At 41.0% G+C, this 22,893-nt stretch overlaps 1 protein-coding gene across 1 annotated transcript in view; it reads left to right on the plus strand.

Annotated features, from left to right (window-relative positions):
• The window catches only part of LOC144782767 (cholesterol 24-hydroxylase-like), a 356,051-nt gene that overhangs the window by 147,470 nt on the left and 185,688 nt on the right, over window positions 1-22,893 (plus strand). The window contains exon 6 of the mRNA XM_078662068.1: window positions 15,397-15,535. Within this exon, the coding sequence (XP_078518194.1) occupies window positions 15,397-15,535 (139 nt within the window). The remainder of the gene's footprint in view (window positions 1-15,396; window positions 15,536-22,893) is intronic.

The raw sequence follows: 22,893 nt of genomic DNA on the forward strand, positions 1-22,893 counted from the left end.
GCCATAACATGAGATTTGGAATTGATTACTACTAAGTCAAGAGAAGACATAAATTCACTAAAAGCATTTAAAAGTCTCTGTAATCCTAAGTGTGTCCGGGCTATCAAGGCAGCGTCATCCACGTACAGGAGAACAGGAATACGAGTATCCCCTGCACGCGGTGTGTCCAAAGTGGCAGTTAGAAGGTTTTTCTCCAATGAGTTTATATAAAGAGTGAACAGCATGGGAGCAAGGATGCAACCCTGCCAAACACCCCTGCACGATTTAAACCAGGCTGTGCGATTTCCTTCTTGGTCCATTCTGATCGAGGCCTTTAAGTCTTTGTGAAGTTCAGCAAGGTAGTACACAAGAGGAGGATCAAGACTATATGAACAAAGAGAACAAAAATATTGAAATCCATATCTGTGGCAGTGCAGCTACACAAATCTCTTGATCAGACCGGGATACAGAACATTTTGCTACTGCTACCTCTACTTATTCCCAGTAACTTCCTCTAAGTATACTTTGGCCTGGATCTCTGAAACAAAACGGTGTGTGGTCCCATTATATACGATCTTTAATCTAGCAGGGTTCTGAAGATACACATCAGCTCCAAGTTTTTGGAAAGGGGCAAAGAGCTGCCTTAGTCTCCATCTGCGTTCGACTGTGGCATGAGCAAAGTCAGGTCTAGTAAAAAAGGTGATTCCATCAAAGGTCCTTCTACTTCTGGGTCTAGCCAAATCATAGAGAGTTTGAGGGAGGAGACAATTCCCAATGAACAGGAGCATGGCACGGGGGTGTTTCTGAATTGATGAGGAGCGTTTTTCCATGGTCAGCGGGAATCTGTGCACTCGCTGAACTTCTTTATCCCAGTCCCAAGAGTGTAATTCTGGAAAAACCCCTATGAGAAACGTGATCATAAAGCTTCTGGGATCATCCCTTTCCACACCTTCCGGGATCTCTAGGATGGGGAGATTGTTACGCCGCTGCCTATTTTCCTGCTCCTCCATCTTCCACATAAGATCCTTGACTATACTCTTGTGTTCGTCTCTTTGAGTTTTTAGTGTGGCTACACCTTTTTCTAGATGCTCCGTCTGTACTTTCACAGAAGCCAACCGATCTGCAATTTCGGCAGCCCCTTGCATTTTCATGGCAGCCAGACGTGACCTGCGGCTATCTACTTTAGTTTTCTCCTGAAAGCTCTTGATAGATTGTAGAACAACTGCCAGAGCTGGCTCGCTCTTTGTCCCTCCTTGGTCTTCACTTTTGTTGCTGCCTGTAACTGTTTGATTGCCACTTGAGGCACAAATTGAGTCTGATAATATTGTAAGCTGTGTATCAGTATAGTCCCATCTCAAATCTGTGGCACTTCCTCTGTCAGAGATTTTATGTCTTCTCTGGCGACCCCAATTTTTCTTTTTTTGCAATTTTTTAAGGCCATGTTTATTTTTCTGAGGGTCTGTATTAGAGCTACTATACAATTTAGGGTCATCTTCCCCACTTGATACAGAAATGCTTATATCTGATAGCTCTGATTCATCTGTTCACGAGAAGAACTTTTCTTGATTGTCAGGCATTTTGAGTAAGTAGCCTTGGAGCGCATTGCTTGCATCTTGTATTGTTTGAAAAGTTTCTGCATTTCCTACAGTAATATTTACACCATCACTTGATTTGCTGAGTTTGCTGCTGAGTTTTACAGTCTTGTCCACAAAGCTAACCCCATCTGTATGAGTTAAAGTAGTAGAATGTACCTAGGAGCTTGTTTTAACCTCCAGATCTGTAGGAAAGGGAGTGCCTGGAAGCCCCGGCTCATAGAGTGCAGTTGGCAGCTTCAGATTAGACAGTGTTCCTTCAATCAGCTCTACCGCCTCTACTGCAATAATCAAAGATTCTTCTAAAGTCTTGGGCCCAGGTCCGGGCCCACCCGTTGCACCAAAACTGCTGGTGAATAATGGTTGGAAATAACGGGCTTCTTTATAAGATTTAACTTGACCTTTTTTTGTTCTTTCAGTATTTTCTGTATAATTTTCACCCGTGTTTCTATCAGTGCACTCCCCTTCTCTCTCCCATCGCTGCTTTTATACTTAGCGCCCCGGGTGTCCAGCCTTTTCTGTCAGGTGTCTGCTAACGCTGAACTGGGCTGTGAAGATGCATGCGTAAGGCGCATTTTTTCCCTTAACTGCTTTTGCCTCTCTGCCAGCCATCATTACTTGTTTGTGAAGATTTCAACTATTGCAATAAAGTATCTCAGAGATGTAGCCGGTTATCAGGAAAGCGATGTGCTGCCCAAAATGCTGTACTCTCCGAGAAGCTTTCCTCATGTCAGGTGGTGCGCTGTGGATCACCAGTGAGTTTCTGCGTTTTGGCCGTGTTGGTGGATAATCACGCAGGTCGGGGAGAATCCAGGAAGCCCGATCCGTGCAGGCACCCTAAAGGCTGGGGAGAGATGAGAGCATATACCTTGCGTCGGCAGAGCAGATAAGGTATACTTGCAGACGCCCGGGTAAGTTCTTCTGCTGCATTTTCACTCATTTTTCTGCATTCTGTCTATGTAAGCGAATAGAGCAGTCTCTAGGGGTTCCGATCAGCGGAGCATCACGGCAGATATATCACTCGGACGCCATCTTGCCTCCAAGTACAACTTCCCTGATGGATGCGTTTCATAATGCAATAAGGGGAGATAGAGTATATGCATTCCTACGCAGCACCTCTTGCAGCAGACTATCGTTGAATATGATGCAAGTTGTCCTGACATGCTCCTGCTCGCAGAAAATTAGGATGACCATGTCTGTTCTTTCAACTTGCTCAATTGGATGACAACCTTTTTTGCATGGAGAGGTGCAGATGACCTTTTGGAGCTGATTGCATATCACGGTGCTTCTGAGTTCTGAACTTTGATGGATCTCCATAAGTACGCATGGTAACCCGATTTGACGGCCTCTTATTTGAACACTTCAAGAACGCTGTTTTTTTTTCTTTTTCTCATTTCGCTTTTCCTTCTTTTTTGTATTTTCAGCTATTGACTTTCTTTACAAATTCCCCTTAACAGACTTAGTAAAGCTATCTTTTTGTTTGCGCTCTATTTGCCTGGGTGTTCCAGAGCTGGCCGACAAAACGGGCGACCTACCTGTTGAGGACATTATTATCTAAATTAAAAGTTATGTAGTCTACAGACAAACCTCTGAGATGTTCTATTTTATAATAATACTTCTGTTTTGCAGGAAGTAAAGTGTTACTCAAGATATTTCTTCTCTATTCTCTTTTTCTAATGACATTTCCCTTTATCAAATATAGATTCAGTACTATTGTTATTGTTATTGTTATTGTTATTTTTGATTTGTAGCGCGCTCAATCACCTACAGGCCTCTAAGCGCTCGGGAATCGATGGTAAACAACAACTTTGACAGTACAGAGGGCATCCACTGGCCTAGGTGGCTCACAGGGCTCTCCTGAACAACAGCGTTTTCAGCCCCTTTCTGAAACGTAGGAGGTTTCCTTCTTTTCGTAGTGGCTCAGGTAGTGTGTTCCATAAATGCGGAACCAGCACCGAAAAGGCTCTACCGCCCTTGGTGGCAAGTTTGTACCGAGGGCAGACTAATAGCTGAGAGTCTGAGGACCTAAGAGCTCTCTTTGGGCTATACATTACCAGGCGATCTTTGATGTAAACAGGTGCCATGCCATAGATGGCTTTATGGGCGATGCACAGATTTTTAAATTCCACTCGCTCCTTAATAGGGAGCCAGTGGAGGCTTTGTAGCAGGGGGGATGCTTTAGTGTGTCTTGGCTGTCTGAAGATAAGACGAGCGGCATCATTCATCACCACCTGTAGCCTATTTATCAAGATTTTTGGTAGGCCAAGGTAGAGGGCATTTCCATAATCTATGCGTGAAATCACAGTAGCTGCGACGATGGAACGTAGCATAGATTGGGAAATGATAGGCACTAATTTCCGTAGCTGTCGGATGATATTAGTACAGCTGCCCACCACTGAAGAGATTTGGCTGACCATAGAGAGGTCACAATCCAGTTTGATCCCCAGGCTCTTCACGTTCAAACTGGGTTTTGGGGCTGGACCTAACTCTGCGGGCCAGTAGAGGTCACACCATGGTGAGGTGGTAGATGAAATAACCAAGACCTCAGTCTTGTCTGGATTGATTTTTAGGAGGTTTCCTGTCATCCACTGGACCGTGTGTCTCAAAATATTCTGAGTGTGGAGTTGGGCGGTGTTTGTATTGTCAACACTCAGCAGCAGCTGCGTGTCGTCTGCATAGTTGTATACTGTGCAGCCCATACTCGCCAGGGAGGCAATCAGAGGCTGCAGATATAGGTTAAACCAAAAACAAGAGGGGGAGGTAGAGCTAATCGTTGGATTTATGCTCCACTGGGTATTCAAATAAACAAGAGAAATCCAACATTAAGTGGGAAAAGGAGAGTGATCAATGGATATTGAAGCACTCAGTGTTTGTGAAAATACCCCTCACACACCAAAAGGCCCCTTGGTGTCATGCTTCATCATCGGGGTCTTCGCACCCCTCTATCGTGATGCGGCGTGCTGCGACCGACGACTACGAGGGAGCACTTACAAAGTTGGCTATGTGTGGTGTACAGTGTGTGGGTTGTGTTACAAGTGAGTAGGGAGTGTTGTGAAAAGTTTTAAAAGGTACCTGGCACTAGAGCGGAAAAGAAAAAAGTTTTATTCTGTGCTCTGGCTGGTACCGTTAAAAAGAAAGTGCAGGGCGAGGTCAATCTGTTGTATCAATGAACAGGACCTCTGATGTGCTTATGTGTCGACATGTTTCGGAGACAGGCTCCTTCTTCAGGACAGGGGCACAAACTCCCTTCCCTACTCACGTCTTTTGCTACGTAAAACTGTGTATTTACAGAAAAGTGAATTTTACTTTAAATAGGCTAAGTGTGCCTACAGCGGTCTGCTACAAGCACAATGACCTGTAGAAAGACAAAAAAAGAGATTTGCCTAATGGTTACCCATGTAACGGGTAGTTCATGCAGGTGCAGTCACCTGGAACCTCACCATTTGCTTAGCGATAAGCTTCCATAAAAAAGACTCACTACACATACAACATAAAACATATAGAGCACTAGGATTTTTTGTAAACCTGAAATTCGTACTTGTGAAGCTTGGTTGTGGGCTTCATGAGCAAGATAGGAACGTCGGGGTGTTGCTTCAATTATGATTAGTAATGGCCACTTCATCCTCTACTGCAGATTGCCATTGAAGCAACACCCCGACGTTCCTATCTTGCTCATGAAGCCCACAACCAAGCTTCACAAGTACGAATTTCAGGTTTACAAAAAATCCTAGTGCTCTATATGTTTTATGTTGTATGTGTAGTGAGTCTTTTTTATGGAAGCTTATCGCTAAGCAAATGGTGAGGTTCCAGGTGACTGCACCTGCATGAACTACCCGTTACATGGGTAACCATTAGGCAAATCTCTTTTTTTGTCTTTCTACAGGTCATTGTGCTTGTAGCAGACCGCTGTAGGCACACTTAGCCTATTTAAAGTAAAATTCACTTTTCTGTAAATACACAGTTTTACGTAGCAAAAGACGTGAGTAGGGAAGGGAGTTTGTGCCCCTGTCCTGAAGAAGGAGCCTGTCTCCGAAACATGTCGACACATAAGCACATCAGAGGTCCTGTTCATTGATACAACAGATTGACCTCGCCCTGCACTTTCTTTTTAACGGTACCAGCCAGAGCACAGAATAAAACTTTTTTCTTTTCCGCTCTAGTGCCAGGTACCTTTTAAAACTTTTCACAACACTCCCTACTCACTTGTAACACAACCCACACACTGTACACCACACATAGCCAACTTTGTAAGTGCTCCCTCGTAGTCGTCGGTCGCAGCACGCCGCATCACGATAGAGGGGTGCGAAGACCCCGATGATGAAGCATGACACCAAGGGGCCTTTTGGTGTGTGAGGGGTATTTTCACAAACACTGAGTGCTTCAATATCCATTGATCACTCTCCTTTTCCCACTTAATGTTGGATTTCTCTTGTTTATTTGATATAGGTTAAACAGCAGTGGGGATAGGGCCGAGCCCTGAGGTACCCCACATTCTATTTCTCCCACGGCGGAGATTTCTTCTCCGAGTTGTATTCTTTGTGTCCTTCCTGACAGGAAGGACTGCAACCATTCGAAAGCCCGGCCTTTGATGCCAAAGTCACTCAGCCTTTCCAGTAGCAGCGCATGACTGACGGTATCGAACGCCGCTGAAAGGTCTAATAAAATCAGGGCGCTCGGTTTTTTACCGTCAGCCAAGCCTCTCAATTCATCCAGCACCGAGAGCATCACCAGCTCGGTGCTGTGGTGTGCTCGGAACCCTGCTTGTCGTTCGTGAAGCAGGGAGTGGGACTCCAAGTACATGGACAAAGATTTTAATACATGTTGCTCCAGTACTTTAGAGAGAAATGGTAGCTGAGAGATCGGCCTATAGTTTTTTAGTATTGCGGGGTCTGCGCCAGGTTTTTTCAACAGCGGTCTTACCCGCGCTTCCTTAAGTGCTGCTGGTAGTTGTCCTAATTCCAGGGATCTATTTAGGAGATGGATGACTTGCTCCTCCAATAGTGGACGGGCTGCCTGAAAAACTTTAGGTGGACAAGGGTCCGCTGGAGATCCAGATTTGATTCTGGCCATCAACTGCTGCAGGCTCAAGATGTCAATCTCTGGAAACAGTGTGATGGCACAGTCAGTTTGATTTTGGGGGATTATAGGTGTAGCCATTCCATTAAGCGGCCCATTTTTTATGTCCTGGATGATGGTTCTTACTTTCTCCAAGAAAAAATCCTGAAAGCAATTGCAGTTTATGGGAGACTGAACGCTGTCTGGTTTTTTGGTCAACTCCGACAGGATTTTGAAAGTCTCTTTCTGCACGTTGACTGCCTTACTTAGACGGGATTCGTAGTACTCGGCTTTGGCAAGGGTGATATGTTTTTTGTATGCGTTCAAGGAGGCACGGTAGAGGTTCCTGGCTGAGTCCAGTTTAGTTTTCCTCCAGCTTCTTTCTAGGGCTCTAAGTTTCTTTTTATGGTCCCTCAGTGCTGGCGTGAACCAAGGGGCATCCTTACCCGGGCCTTTTAGCGCCTTCATTTTTATTGGCGCTATCTGATCAATAGCTAGTGTCAGGGAACGCATTAAATCCGCGTATTGCTGATCTAGACTATGATCTAAGTTCGGGGGGCAATCTCTGGGCAGGAATACCTCGGTCAGGGTCCTCAAATCGACCTCTGCCCATTTGCGGGTTTTCCTAGCCTCCAATGTTGGTTTGACTATTTGGCCCTTAATACGTAGCTCACAGGAAATTAGGTAGTGATCAGACCAAATACATGGGGCAACTTCTTTCAGCGTTAGTGAGGGGTCTGTAGTCCATACCAGGTCAAGGGTATGACCTTTGGTGTGCGTGGGGACATTCACGATCTGTTTAAAGTTTAGCGCTGACATCAAAGTGTCCAAATGGCGCATAGGAGCGTCCCAGTGAGGTTTATCCCAGTGCAAGTTGAAGTCTCCTGTGACTAAGATTTTCGAGTAGCGAGTACAAAGGTCAGATATGATGGGGGCGAATAAGTCCTGAAAGGTTGGGGTTGCGTTGGGAGGGCGATAGACCGCTAACACCACCCAGCATGAGCTGTTTACTGTGACTTTCACCCCAAGCAGATCAGCCAGGTTGACTGTCTCTGATAGTAGGATTTCTACTGACAGCATCTTTTTGAAAATCACAGCTACCCCTCCTCCCCGTGTGTTTCCTGGGCGGTTTTGCCATAAAGCATCATAGCCGCTGGGGAGGGCGGCCAGGATGTCTGGCATTGAGCTCTCACTCATCCAGGTCTCTGTTAAGGTCAGTATATCAGTGTCGTTGTTTTGCAACAGGTTATAGACCTCGACGTGGTGGCAGTGGAGTGATCTGGTATTTAGATATGCTATTTTCAGGGTGGAGAATGCATCTTGATGTATAATGTTCAATGGTTTGTAGATAGCATGTGTTCTTAGTATCTTCAGGGTGTTGTTATCAAGGCAAGCCTCACCCTTATCCAGATTACGTAGGTCTTCCGAGGTGTAGGAGCGCATTAGTCCAGAGATCCCTGCCCCCGAGCCCGTCCGTGCGTGGACGGGCGCAGACGGGCTGGACTCTGGCGCGACTCCGGCGACGCTCCGGCGAGCCCGCCGCGCGTGCCCGCTGCGCGTCAGCATGGCTGTCTTAAATACTGTTCTAGCGTCCTTCTGACAACTAGAGCATCCAATCCTTGCTTTGGATCCTTGCCCTCACCAAAGATGTCTGCCGTTCAGGCAGTGTGGTGCCCTTCCCTGATAGAAAAGCTCAGCTCTAAACACAGTAATGTGGCAAAAACGGGTGCAGGTATGCAATCACAATGATTTTTAAAAGCAGGGTACAGTGCCTAAATAATACAGCAAAAAACGGACAAAACGGGGATTTTTAAAAATTCAGTATTTCGCTCTCATTAAGTGTACAAGTAATATACATTTAGCGGAAACACCTCTGATCTGTCCAAGAGGCTATTCCCAAGTAGTTGGCCGCCTAATTTGCCTGTCTTAAGTACTGTTCTAGCGTCCTTCTGACAACTAGAGCATCCAATCCTTGCTTTGGATCCTTGCCCTCACCAAAGATGTCTGCCGTTCAGGCAGTGTGGTGCCCTTCCCTGATAGAAAAGCTCAGCTCTAAACACAGTAATGTGGCAAAAACGGGTGCAGGTATGCAATCACAATGATTTTTAAAAGCAGGGTACAGTGCCTAAATAATACAGCAAAAAACGGACAAAACGGGGATTTTTAAAAATTCAGTATTTCGCTCTCATTAAGTGTACAAGTAATATACATTTAGCGGAAACACCTCTGATCTGTCCAAGAGGCTATTCCCAAGTAGTTGGCCGCCTAATTTGCCTGTCTTAAGTACTGTTCTAGCGTCCTTCTGACAACTAGAGCATCCAATCCTTGCTTTGGATCCTTGCCCTCACCAAAGATGTCTGCCGTTCAGGCAGTGTGGTGCCCTTCCCTGATAGAAAAGCTCAGCTCTAAACACAGTAATGTGGCGAAAACGGGTGCAGGTATGCAATCACAATGATTTTTAAAAGCAGGGTACAGTGCCTAAATAATACAGCAAAAAACGGACAAAACGGGGATTTTTAAAAATTCAGTATTTCGCTCTCATTAAGTGTACAAGTAATATACATTTAGCGGAAACACCTCTGATCTGTCCAAGAGGCTATTCCCAAGTAGTTGGCCGCCTAATTTGCCTGTCTTAAGTACTGTTCTAGCGTCCTTCTGACAACTAGAGCATCCAATCCTTGCTTTGGATCCTTGCCCTCACCAAAGATGTCTGCCGTTCAGGCAGTTTGATGCCCTTCCCTGATAGAAAAGCTCAGCTCTAAACACAGTAATGTGGCGAAAACGGGTGCAGGTATGCAATCACAATGATTTTTAAAAGCAGGGTACAGTGCCTAAATAATACAGCAAAAAACGGACAAAACGGGGATTTTTAAAAATTCAGTATTTCGCTCTCATTAAGTGTACAAGTAATATACATTTAGCGGAAACACCTCTGATCTGTCCAAGAGGCTATTCCCCTATACTGATTATAATTCTATCATACAGTTTCATTTTTGTTGTGACACATACTGCACATTACGCCATTTTTTCTGAATTTTTTTTTTTTAAATGTTCATGTCTGTGTCATATGTTACAAATACAATACTAATAGTTAATTCCTTTTCCACCATGTCTTTAACCTCATTTGTCTGTAACATCTTCACTACTCAGCAACTATTAATAATGTTGGGACTCTCAAAATGAAAACCAGAAACCCTTCCCATATCCAGTTGAAAGTGTCAACATATTACTGAAAGAATACATGAATCTCCCTGTCCCTTTTTTCTAGTGGCATCATAATTCAAACAAATCTATAAATATATCTATACCTGTGTTTTATAGGTATCAGATCTTCAGATACATAAATAGTGTGAAAATACATGTTGAACTATAAACATACCTCAGCAAAGTTAAACTGTTAACACGAATCGTTGAGCAATCTAAATTGGGCACTATGTAATTTGCAACTGTGTGCGGCTTTTTCCTATAGCATAAAAGTCGATTACAACTTTCTCTGTGCTTCTAAGATGCCCCCAGCAGCCCGGTGACAGTCAACGCAGATGGACCTCTTTTTCCTTCCTTTTACAAACGAGGGGAGATGAACCATTAGAGAGCGGGAGGAAGGACGGGGGGTCAAGGCACGCGTCGGTCCCAAACTTTCGATCTGCTACCCCTGTGATGTACGCAGCTTCAGCAAGAGCAGCAATCCCGGCAATTACCTCAACTTATATTCACATATGCTTCACGAGTGTGCGCAAACTCGTGCACCAAGTGTGCACCCAACATTTCATTTTTTTCATCTCCCTAAAGTTAATAAAGCATGTCCCTGTTAAAGCCCCCCTGTATTTTCCAGCAAGGTTGAATCTGCAGAAGGCCATTCCTTTTACATTTCCCTGGCCGATTGTCAACCCCAATTCATCCCTGTACCTTAGTCAAAAGACCATGTAGTCCTTCAGCATAACATACTGCACTCCTGTAGCATTCAAACTGATTGTGACTTTGTCTCTGCTCTACAGATGCCACCAACAGGCCAGTGAAGGACTAAGTGCTATTTTTCACGGTAGACGGGCCACTGTTACTTTATTTTTAGAAAGAGAAGAGGGAGGAACTGTTGGGGGTGAGGAACAGGGAGAGGGGGAATAAAAAGACGTGTCCTTCTCAAACTCTTCATCTGTCGACCCTCTAACATACGCAGATTCAGCACAGGGAGAGAGCCTGACAATTACCTTCACTTATATTCAAATGTAATTCACCTGTGTGAACAAATCCGAACACAACTATGCAGGAAACATTTCCATTTATTTTCTATCTCCCAGACATTCATAAAATATATCTCTCTTTAAAAGAAATGCCCCCCTCCCTTTTTACATTCCGATAAGGCACAATCTACAAACTTCCCTATTTCTCTTACATTTACTGGGTCGATTTTCACTCTTAAATTAACCCTGTACCTTAGTCACAACACCATGCAGTCCTTTCAGCATAAGAGACTGCATTCCTAATTTTATGAAGACACTTAAATATATACGCGTAATTCAACAGTACCTCCCCAGAGACTCATACGAAGTACCATAATCACTAATCCCTTTACCAGCATGACTTTGACCACATCAGTCTTTTGCATCTTCACTACTCAGCAACTACTAACAGTGTTCACTCTACCCAAATGCAAAGCAGAAACTCTTTCCATATCACAGTTGAACGTCTCACCACATTATTGAAAGCATGTGTACATCTGGCTGAGCCTTTTCCTAGTAGCACATACTTTAAAAAAACATACAACTAGATATATACCAGTGTTTTATAGGTTTTGGATCTTCCGATGCATAACACGTGTGAAAAAACATGTAGAAAGGGCTGTGTCATTCTTAGTCTCTGCTAATCAAATGGATGGGGGAGAAGGAAAGTACTGATCCCTCAGTTTCCTTAGGTAATTACAAATAATCAAAAGGGAGGGATCACTTGTCCTGCGTGAACCAGGGTATGCAGGAGATCGAACAACGGTGTCTCCAAATTAAACCCTCATGCACGTGTAGGGTAGCGTGGTAAGCGGTATATCTTGATTCTCCGCTTTTCAGACACGTGTGTGTTTTCGGTATGCAGCCTCCACCAGGAGGATCTTACCCTCGGTAAAAACAGTAGTGACCCAGTGATGTGGAGGGAGTGTGGGACAATAAAAATCCCCCGGAGACCCAGTTATAGGAATTTTATTAGGTCTGGGTTCGGGTGGATCCCATTAGGGGAATGCTCCAGTGGCGTGCGCTCTATTGAAAATATTAAGTTCTCAGGACGCACTAGCATTCAAAATGAATAAAATGGCCAACATGTTTCAGCCCTCTATGCCGTGAATCGGACTTTAGGGCTTTCTTCAGGACCCGTGGTGAAAGGTGAAAGTGATACTAGATTACTATATTTATAGCAAGCAGGTGTGTAGAAAAGGGAAATTGTCAACCTGTTTCTTTTTCTCGAGGTCACGATGTACCTATAGTTCGGACATAATAATAAAAGACATACACAAAAGGGAAAACAAGGGTAAGGGAGACACATAATGTAGTGAATTCACTACTAGACAATGCAGATTGTAGCAACTTAAAATGGCAATACTTCATAACCCCCAGTAATTGGCAGTAATAGCCCCCTCGAAGCCCTTGTCACACCCGAAGGAGGTGTAACTAATGTACATCTCAGGTATGATTTTGGCGCACAGAGCACATCGGTATGAAAGATTTTCACTACGCGGGGCAACCATTATCATGCTCAAGACAGTAGAAACTGCACATATATATGAATGAGTTTTTTGCATGTCACGTGATAAACGATTGCCACATATTTGACTCACTATGATAGTCATCTGAGTGGTGGGGTATTATTTGAACCCTACACATTTGCATATAAGTATGATTCATTTGTCTATGAACCACTTTTTGCATGAAATAGCCTGTTGGAGAAAGAGAGAGTTGACACTGCCAATTACTGGGGGTTATGAAGTATTGCCATTTTAAGTTGCTACAATCTGCATTGTCTAGTAGTGAATTCACTACATTATGTGTCTCCCTTACCCTTGTTTTCCCTTTTGTGTATGTCTTTTATTATTATGTCCGAACTATAGGTACATCGTGACCTCGAGAAAAAGAAACAGGTTGACAATTTCCCTTTTCTACACACCTGCTTGCTATAAATATAGTAATCTAGTATCACTTTCACCTTTCACCACGGGTCCTGAAGAAAGCCCTAAAGTCCGATTCACGGCATAGAGGGCTGAAACATGTTGGCCATTTTATTCATTTTGAATGCTAGTGCGTCCTGAGAACTTAATATTTTCAATAGAGCGCACGCCACTGGAGCATTCCCCTAATGGGATCCACCCGAACCCAGACCTAATAAAATTCCTATAACTGGGTCTCCGGGGGATTTTTATTGTCCCACACTCCCTCCACATCACTGGGTCACTACTGTTTTTACCGAGGGTAAGATCCTCCTGGTGGAGGCTGCATACCGAAAACAAACCCGATGATTATGCACACACGTGTCTGAAAAGCGGAGAATCAAGATATACCGCTTACCACGCTACCCTACACGTGCATGAGGGTTTAATTTGGAGACACCGTTGTTCGATCTCCTGCATACCCTGGTTCACGCAGGACAAGTGATCCCTCCCTTTTGATTATTTGTCATTCTTAGTCTCTCCATCTACCGACCTTCTAATGTCTGCACATTCTGCACAGCCAGGGAGTGTGACAGTTCCCTTCACTTATATTCAAATATAGCTCACCAGTGTCAAAAGTCCACGCACAACGTCTGCACGCAACATTTCTATTTTTTTTCCATCTCCCTCAAGTTAAAAAAAACATTTTGGAACCCAAGTTAACCCTGTACCTACTTTCAAAACATACACTCCTTTGAACATGGCAAACAACACTTCTTCTTTCTCGAAGACACCTAAATAGATATGGAGTCCTTGTTCAGCAACTACTCACACTCTATCCACATTTTGTAACAAATGTGAAACTGCACACTTCGGCAACATTATATTATTTTAAAAATAATATTTTCAAACTTAAAAATATTGCCTCAAAGACTTACCCTCTACTACCCAATATTTAACACACCTTTTTAATTTGTAACTCACCTCTGTAGTTCGTATGCTGATTTCAAATTTCACAAACGCATGCAATATTTCCTTTCTCACACATTAAATCAAGAATAGAACCAATAATGGCAAAAATTCCCTCTCTTTCCACACAGAAATAGTTGTAAATAGCAAATCAAAATCCTTCCTTCGTTATTCCACAGTGCAAAAACACATTTCTATTGGTTACTCAAATTAGCCTTCTCTAACTCTCTTCTAAAACGCCCCAAACTTATTCTCTTATTCTGTGGTTTGGACACTCCCCCACACTACCATACAGCCCTGAACCCTTACCACAATTCAGAAGCCTATTTTTAATAATACTGCACATTTTGAACAAAACACTTCTTCTAAACATACTACTTATTTTGATAACCCAACATTAATAGCTTATCAGTTGTAATTAATATTAATTTTGCATTTCATATTTTAATACCACAGTTATTTCTACTCCTCCCCCAATCACCTTATCCCAGTTTCCATACCAACAGTTTCTGCAACATTTAACGGCAGGTGCAGGTCAGAAGGTCAGAAGTTCACCATATTTCATCCCAAAAGTTTCTGCAACATTCAAAGGCATGTGTAGGTCACAATTTCACAATATTTCATCCCAACAGTTTCTGCAACATTGAACGGCACGTGCAGGTCAGAAGTTCACCCATTTTTAAAGTTCAGAACAATACCTTCCAAATGCAAGTAGCAGGTGTGGTTGAGTTCTGCACGTTTGATCATATCCTGTGTAGTGTATGTTTCAAACATTTTTTATTAACCGATCAGAAACATACTTTTTAACGAAACTAACATGCACCCTAAAGGCCACCTCTCTCTGCCCACTCTAACCCTGGTCTGTTGATCTTAGGTATAGGCTTATGCTAGCATGCTGACCATGGCCTTTCTACTGTGCACTGTGCACTGCTGTGCGAACAGGAGAAGAGCAGACAACCCAGTCTAGACTATCTCATGGAGGCCCTACTCTAAATTTCCAAATAACTGAGAACTAACACCCCTGCCCATGACCATTCCCAACATAAACTGGCCCCAGCCCACATTATGCTTTTTAGATGGGTACACCTCATTGCCTGTTGGGAAATCTATGCCTCTGCATGTGTTCTAGTATTTCCAATGGGATAGCCTGCTGTCAGATTGGCTTTCTTGCTGTCCTGGTCCATCTGCTGAAGTGGCGCTTCACCCAGGACAAACCCAGAGAATCCGCCTACAACCCTTGACTTTGTAACCCAAGAGCACCATCTGCTGTGTCCCTCAAGGTTCGTCCTTTGCCCTACCCTGTTCAACACTTACATAATGCCCCTAGCCAACAAAATCAGAACCCATGGCCTCAAAATCCTATCCTACCCAGAACCGCCATATGTTAGTCAAGCTATTTGCACACCTAATTTTGATTCACCTCTGAATATGGATTTGCAAATCACGTTAATGAAAGTATAGCTAGAGAGAGTTTTTCAGAAAAAAGTTAATAACAGTGCATAATTTTCGGATCACCTACCTTTGAAATTAACACCTTTCAGTCCTTATGTTGAGTTTAAATATATCATTATCAGCATAATTTCCTTAATGTATTCATATAAAAAATGCACACCATATACTTATTAATGAGATTACAAACCATTATAATAACTAATATCTGTATTATTTTACATACAGCTACCTTATGAATTTAATGGGACCATTTAATGAAAAAGCTGAGGAACTAATGGAGGTACTTGCAGAAAAAGCAGATGGACACGAAGAAGTCAAAATGCATGATATGATGAGCAGGCTGGCCCTTGATGTCATTGCAAAGGTAACAGTCCTTTTTAATGCTGGGTTATAAACACATTGGAATGTAAAGCAGTACTAAATGAAAGAAGAGTGATGAGTGTTCAGTTTCGATTGAAAAAGACAAACAATGTGAATATCAGTATCACCAAATCCAAGGATACGGATATCAATTCTTTACCTTCTTTTTGCAATATTTTTATATTATATGAAATAACACCTCTTGACTTGCATTACCTTTTAGCCACCCCGAGGAGATGACTATGGGCTGGGCCCACAAGCTGTTGGTCATTTTAATAGCAAATCACTCTGACTGTCTTTTTAGGGTGATCGTCAGGTTCGTGCCTGCTCAGGGTTGTGATGCACTGCTAATCACATTCCTTCACCAGTTATAAGCTGAACGTCAATTAAATTAGAGCTATCACATTAAGGATCAATGGGGAAACCGGGAAGGTAATAGTAAGAGGAGTGGTAGCACCCCCATAGAATGAATCTAACTTTCCGTACTGGTAGGACGGCAATGTAGGGTAGAGCATTAATATTGCTGTTTAACAGAGGGGCACACAATCAAAGTACACTATACTTTACAAAATCAGAAGATTTGGAGGAAGCAGAAAATGGATGGATGGAGGTGTAGCTTGGAGGGTCAAGGTAATCGGTGTGTAGGCAAAATATTGAGTTAGAAACTACAAAAATATCGAGTCCTAAATCTTGTCAGTGAGAAATATTGACTGCATGAATATTGTGGTCAAGAATTTCCATTTGAAAGTAAGAAAATATAGAAGTCAATAATATCGTTACCAAAAATATAGTTGTTTAAAATATCGATTTTTTAATTAGTGTTATGTATTTTAAAAGTATGTGATGTATAAGTATTGTTTATGTTTTTTAATATATGTGTTACATTTTTATATTAATACAATTTTGCATTTTTTTGTTCTGTAGCAGGTTGTGAGTTTATAGGGGAATAGAGCGGGACATAATTTAATTATAATAAATTAATGATTTGTTTTATTTATGAATATTTAATTAATGCAGATGTTATAGTGTTATTTATAGGAAGTAATTTATTTTTAAATAATTATTAATTTGTTGTTATTTCATATTAATTAATTAAAATTAAATATGGAAATTGTGTAATTAATTCTTAGTGCGGGTTGTGGGGTTTATAGGGGTAAAGGGTTGGAAGTCATTTATTTTTTATTGATTAATAATTAGTTGTTAATTATTATTAATTGAAAATTAAATATTGAAATTGTGTAATTATTTTTAGGTGTGGGTTTTGGGATTTATAGGGGTAAAGGATGGGATGCAATTTTTTTATTTAATAATTAGTTAATATTATTTTATTAATTGAAAATTAAATATGGGAATTGCGTAATTAATTTTAGGCGTAGGTTGTGGGGTTTTTAGGGGTAAAGGGTGGGAAGTTAATGATTTTTTAGTGTTTTAATTTGTTCTTTAATTAATAATATGTAATTGATAATTAAATATGTTAATTATAGAAGTATGTTAATGTTAATGAAACTTTGAAACTGCGCGTATACCCTAGGGTGTCTTGGCGCTGAACTGGAGTAAGAACCTTTAGACATGGAAGAGGATGGAATTATTTTGAAAACAACAAAGCTATTAGTTTTTTCCTGATGGAGAAGAGAGAGTTAGCCTCTCATGTCAACAGAAATAGTATTCCATTGTTTAGCTGCACAATAGGCCGTACTCCGACCTCCCCAGCTCGCAGTTCGGATCCTGGGTACCAGCATAAGTCTGGCATTTGTGGACCTTAATTGTCTGCCTGGGTGATACCACGAAAAGAGATGTTTCAGGGGCACCTGTCCTGTCCCATTTAGAGTTTTATAGGCAAGACAGAGTACCTTGAATTTGCAATGTTTCACCACAGGCAACCAGTGGAGCTTCTGGATCTCTTCTTTAACAGATTGATGCTTGGGTATATTCAATACGAGCCTGGCTGCAGCATTCTGCACCATCTGAAGTTTCTTTAGGTGTTGTTTCTGTAATCCAATGTATAAACCATTACAGTAGTCTAACTTAGACAGCACCAAGGTGGTCACAACAGTTTTCCTGAGGTCATAGGGAATGTATGGCAAGATCTTCTTGAGTTTCTTCAGTAGATAGAAAGAGGCTGAAACTATTGCATTAGTTTGTTGTGTGTAAGTAAGATTATTAGCTATCAGAACTCCAAGGTTTTTGGCCTTCCTTACTGGTTCAGGGGTCTGTCCTAATTCGGCTGGCCACCACAGTCCATTCCATTTTGGCTGGAGATTACCGAAGGTCACCACTTCGGTTTTATCTGAATTAAGTTTTAAACAATGTCTTCCCATCCAGAGGCTAATTTCCCTCATGCAGTGCTGAAACTGCAATGCCCGGGAGAGAGTGTTTTTATATGCCGTGACAACAATCTGCGTATCGTCGGCATACGATGTCAAATTCAAGCCAAACTGCTGTATTAATGGTGCAAGTTTAGAAACATAGACATTGAACAATGAGGTACTTAGCAACAAGCCCTGAGAAACCCCACACGGCAGTACGTAGGGAGTTGCATGATAAGGATCAAGGGACACTGTCTGCTTTCTGTTCTTCAGAAATTATGATAGTAAAGCAAGCACATGGTCCTTGATCCCTATGTGTTCAAGGCATATTAGTAATGTGTCATTGTGCACGGTATCAAAGGCCGCTGACAAATCAAGGAGAATGAAAACAGCGGCGCCGCCCTTATCCATCACTTTTCTAATCTCCTCTGTGGCCTTGATAAGAGCTGTCTCGGTGCAATACCCTGAACGAAAGCCAAATTGGGAAGGGTCGAGTAAGTCATTATCCTGAATAAACTGAGTGAGTTGGTTGTTCATTATTTTCTCGACTATTTTGGCGGGGAAAGGGAGCCTTGCAATCGGGCGACAGTTGCTGGTTATGGAGTTATCCAAATTGGCTTTTTTTTAAAAAAAGGAGGATAACTGCATCTTTCCAGGCTGCTTGGAAAGTCCCTGATAAAAACATTTTATTAAAAATGTTGGTTAAAATTGGGCTTACCTCCCCAGCCATGTTTTTAAGAACTGCTGGGGGACAAGGGTCGGAGGGTGACCCAGATTTAGTATCCTGAATGAGTTTTTCCACCAGCTCACTAGATACTTGTGAAAAGGTCAACAGCTCATGTTTTTTGGGCCTTGGTAGTGTAAGGCACTTCAGTTTCCTTGTTAGAGGTAGAGGCGAAGATATTGTATATGTCATTGACTTTATTCCTGAAAGAACAGGCAATGTCATCACATGAAGATTGGCTGCTCACTGACACTGAGCTATTAGGTAGAGTAGTAAGCTTCTTCACAACCTGGAATAGCTGTTTTACTGAATTTTTTGACGATTCTAATTGTTCGGTGAAGAAGGTCCTTTTCTCGGTATCTAGTACATTTTTATAGTTAGCCTCATAGTTCATTCTACAGCGCCTTTCCAATCTGTGACATTTTTGTTTCTCCAGTCACAGAGATTCTGTGAACCAGGGAGCTGAGAGTTGGTTACGATTCCCATTGTTTTTACCATTTGGCACCGTCACCGTGAAGGCATTGTTCAGCCAATCAGTATATTCCTCTACTGCTTGATCCACCTGTTTGCTCAAACTCGGCCGTGTCTGGTTAAGTTGGACATTGTATTTTTTAATTTTGATGTGGGTTGTGAATTGTTTGGTGTAATAAGGTAGGATGTAAATTATATAAATGTATGTAATAATGTTTTTGTTTATAAATAATTTCTATCAAAATATTTGTATGAAAAATATTTTAATTTTTAATTTGAGATAATATTTGTAGATATTTCTGTCTTGTATTTAACATTATGATATTTTTGTATTTCTATATTTGTATTTTAATTTTTAACATATTTCTATATTTTTTTATTTATTTTGTTTTTCGAATATTTTTTGTGTGGTAATATTTAGTTTGTTTTTAATTTTTAATTGACTGTAGTGGGACCCGTAATTATTATCCCTCGGCAATCCAACACTTTCCCTACTGTTACACTCACTGGAGTGGGAATAGTAATTATTACCCCTCCGTTATCCAACTCTTTCCCTACTGTTACGGTAATTTTTACCCCTCCACTATCCAACACTTTCCCTACTGTTACACTTACCGGAGTCAGAATAGTAATTTTTACCTCTCCGCTATCCAACATTTTCCGTACTGTTGCACTGACTTGAGTGGGAACAGTAATTTTTACCCCTCTGTTATCCAACACTTTCCCTACTGTTGTACTGACTGGAGTGGGAATAGTAATTTTTACCCCTCCGCTATCCAACACTTTCCCTACTTTTGCCCTCTTTGGAGTGGGAATAGTAATTATTACCCTTCCGCTATCCAACACTTTACTTACTGTTACAGTAATTTTTAGCTCTCCGCTATCCAACACTTCCCCTACTGTTGCACTAATTGGAGTAGCAATAGTACATTTACCCCTTCGCTAACGAACACGTTGCCTACTTTTGACTCACTGGAGTAGACATAGTAATTTTTACCCCTCTGCTATCCAACACTTTTTCTACTGTTGCTATGATTGGAGTGGGAAATTTAAGTTTAAATATTTTTAAATACTTTAATGTTTTAGGTGTATGCTGTGGGGATTATAGGGGTAATGGGTGGGAAGTAATTTATTTTTAATTAATTAATAATTAGTTAGTTAATATTAATTATTTAATTGAAAATTAAATATGGATATTGTGTAATTATGTTTAGGCATCGGTTATGGGGTTTTTACGGGTAAAGGGTGGGAAATTAATTACTTTTTAGGGTTTTAATTTGTTCTTTAATAATATTTAATTGATCTTTTATTATGATAATTATGGAAGTACAATTTATTTTTAAATTATGTAATGTTTTTGTTTATAAGTAGTTTTTATCTAAAAATATGTTTTATTTAAGATACTATCTGTAGGTAGTTCTGTCATGTATTGAACATTATAATATGATTTGCTTTAAAATTTATATATTTGTATTTTAATTTCTAACATATTTATATATATTTTTTTAATGTATTTTATTTTTTGAATATTAGTTGATAATATTTTGTTTGTTTGTAATTTTGAATTGACTGTAGTGGGAATAGTAATTTGTATCCCTCCGCAATCCAACACTTTCCCTACTGTTACACTCATTGGAGTGGGAATAGCAATTATTACCCCTCCGCTATCCAACACTTTCTCTACTGTTGCATTCATTGGAGTGGCAATAGTACATTTTACCCATCCGCTAACCAACACATTCCCTACTGTTGACTCACTGGACTGGAAATAGTAATGTTTACCCCTCTGCTATCCAACACTTTTTCTACTGTTGCTTTGATTAGAGTGTGAAATTTAAGTTTAAATATTTTTAAATACATTCATTTTTTAATTAATTATAATAGTAGAATGTCTTTTAACATAAATGATATGTTATCAATATATATATATATATATATATATATATATATATATATATATATATATATATATATATATATATATATATATATATATATATATCCTTGCAGAAACACCTCCAGTAACGAAGTTAGAGGCCACATCAGGGGAAGTTCAGAAGACCTTTATTAAGCAGAATCGGGCATAATGCATTTCGGCTGGGTAGCCTTCTTCAGATGCCGCTGCTGACAGGGTTATGTCTCCACCCCCACCTTTAAATTGACTCCAACACTCCTTTTGGCAGGATTCCGCTTCACCAAACTTCACATAGCCATGTGACCTCTGCATCCAGATGGAAACTTCAGCTCCCAGAAGCACTTATTCCCTGGTGAGTATTCCGTTTGGGAAAGCATGGAGTCTAAATACATGATTTTCAGAGTTGTAGCATTTAAAGGCGCGGGTTGTCCAAAGTGGATTGTCCTGTTTGTTTCTGTGCCTGATGGCTTCCTTCAGTCCCCTTTGACGTTCGAGCCCCGGTTAAAGGGGTCCGCTGGGCTGTGAGGCAATGTTGCAGTGATCCTGCCTCCCCGTGAAGTCACGAGCTGCATGGCAGCAGCACATGGCGTAGCCTGCACTTCGAGGTGGGCTGGAGACATTCCAATCACTTGGACATCAAAGAGAGCTGCAGAAGCAGGTGCCAGCGTCGCTCCAGCCGCTTGCAGAACGGGGCCTCTTATCACGCCTCTGGCATGCGTGAATAACATCCTTGCAGAAACCCCTCCAGTAAAGAAGTTAGAGGCCACATCAGGGGAAGTTCAGAAGACCTTTATTAGGCAGAATCGGGCATAATGCATTTCGGCTGGGTAGCCTTCTTCAGATGCCGCTGCTAACTGGGTTATGCCTCCACCCCCACCTTTAAATTGGCTCCAACACTCCTATTGGCAGGAGTCCGCTTCACCAAAATGTAAGTTTAAATATTTTTAAATACATTCATGTTTTAATTAATTATAATAGTAGAATGTCTTTTAACATAAATGTTATGTTATCAGTATATGTATATATATATATATATATATATATATATATATATTCACTGAAAAAACCATAGGTTATAGATCATATATAGTTAGGAATTAGCATTTACAAAACCTTGAAAATTCACTGAAAAAACCATAGGTTATAGACCATATATAGTTAGGAATTAGCATTTAAAAAACCTTATTTTACTCACACAAAACCATTGAAATTCCATATATAGTTAGTTGCACTAACTATATATCGCGCACCCGCAATCCACTGCTGATGATGTCACATATTACATCATTCATGACATGGTCAGTGACATCACTGATGACATCACTGATGACATCTCAAATGACATCACTGATGACATCACTGATGACATCTCATTTGACATCAATGACCACATCACTGATGATATCATTCATGTGACAATACAATGCATCTCCTCATATTTTAATATAACCTCTGTTTCACCCAGTGTTAAATACAGAGTATAATTTTTGAAACCATTGACACACCAATACTAGTTACTACATATGTACTCACTGATTCCTACGTCTACACACACATTCACTCATTCACCCATACAATCATTCATACATACAATCACTCATCTTTACAACACTATCATATGCACTCATACACCTATACAGACACTCACACTCTGCCACTCATCCATGGAGTTACTCACACACCTAGTCAGTCCTGTAAAGAATCAATCACACTTCCATTTTCTTGTCTATATAGTTAAACATAGAGCACCTTATATTTTCAAACATATACTAACACATACTTACCTTGTTATACAATCATTGATATAAGTACACATTGATCTGCACAGAGTCACACACCTCCCAGACAGCCACACACACACTCAGTCTCCCATACAAATACTTGGACAATCAATCAATAACCCATATAGTTACTCATATAGCTACTGATCAACACATGCAGCAGTT

The sequence above is a fragment of the Lissotriton helveticus genome, chromosome 9 (genome assembly GCF_964261635.1).
Source record: "Lissotriton helveticus chromosome 9, aLisHel1.1, whole genome shotgun sequence".
Lineage (NCBI taxonomy): Eukaryota > Metazoa > Chordata > Amphibia > Caudata > Salamandridae > Lissotriton > Lissotriton helveticus.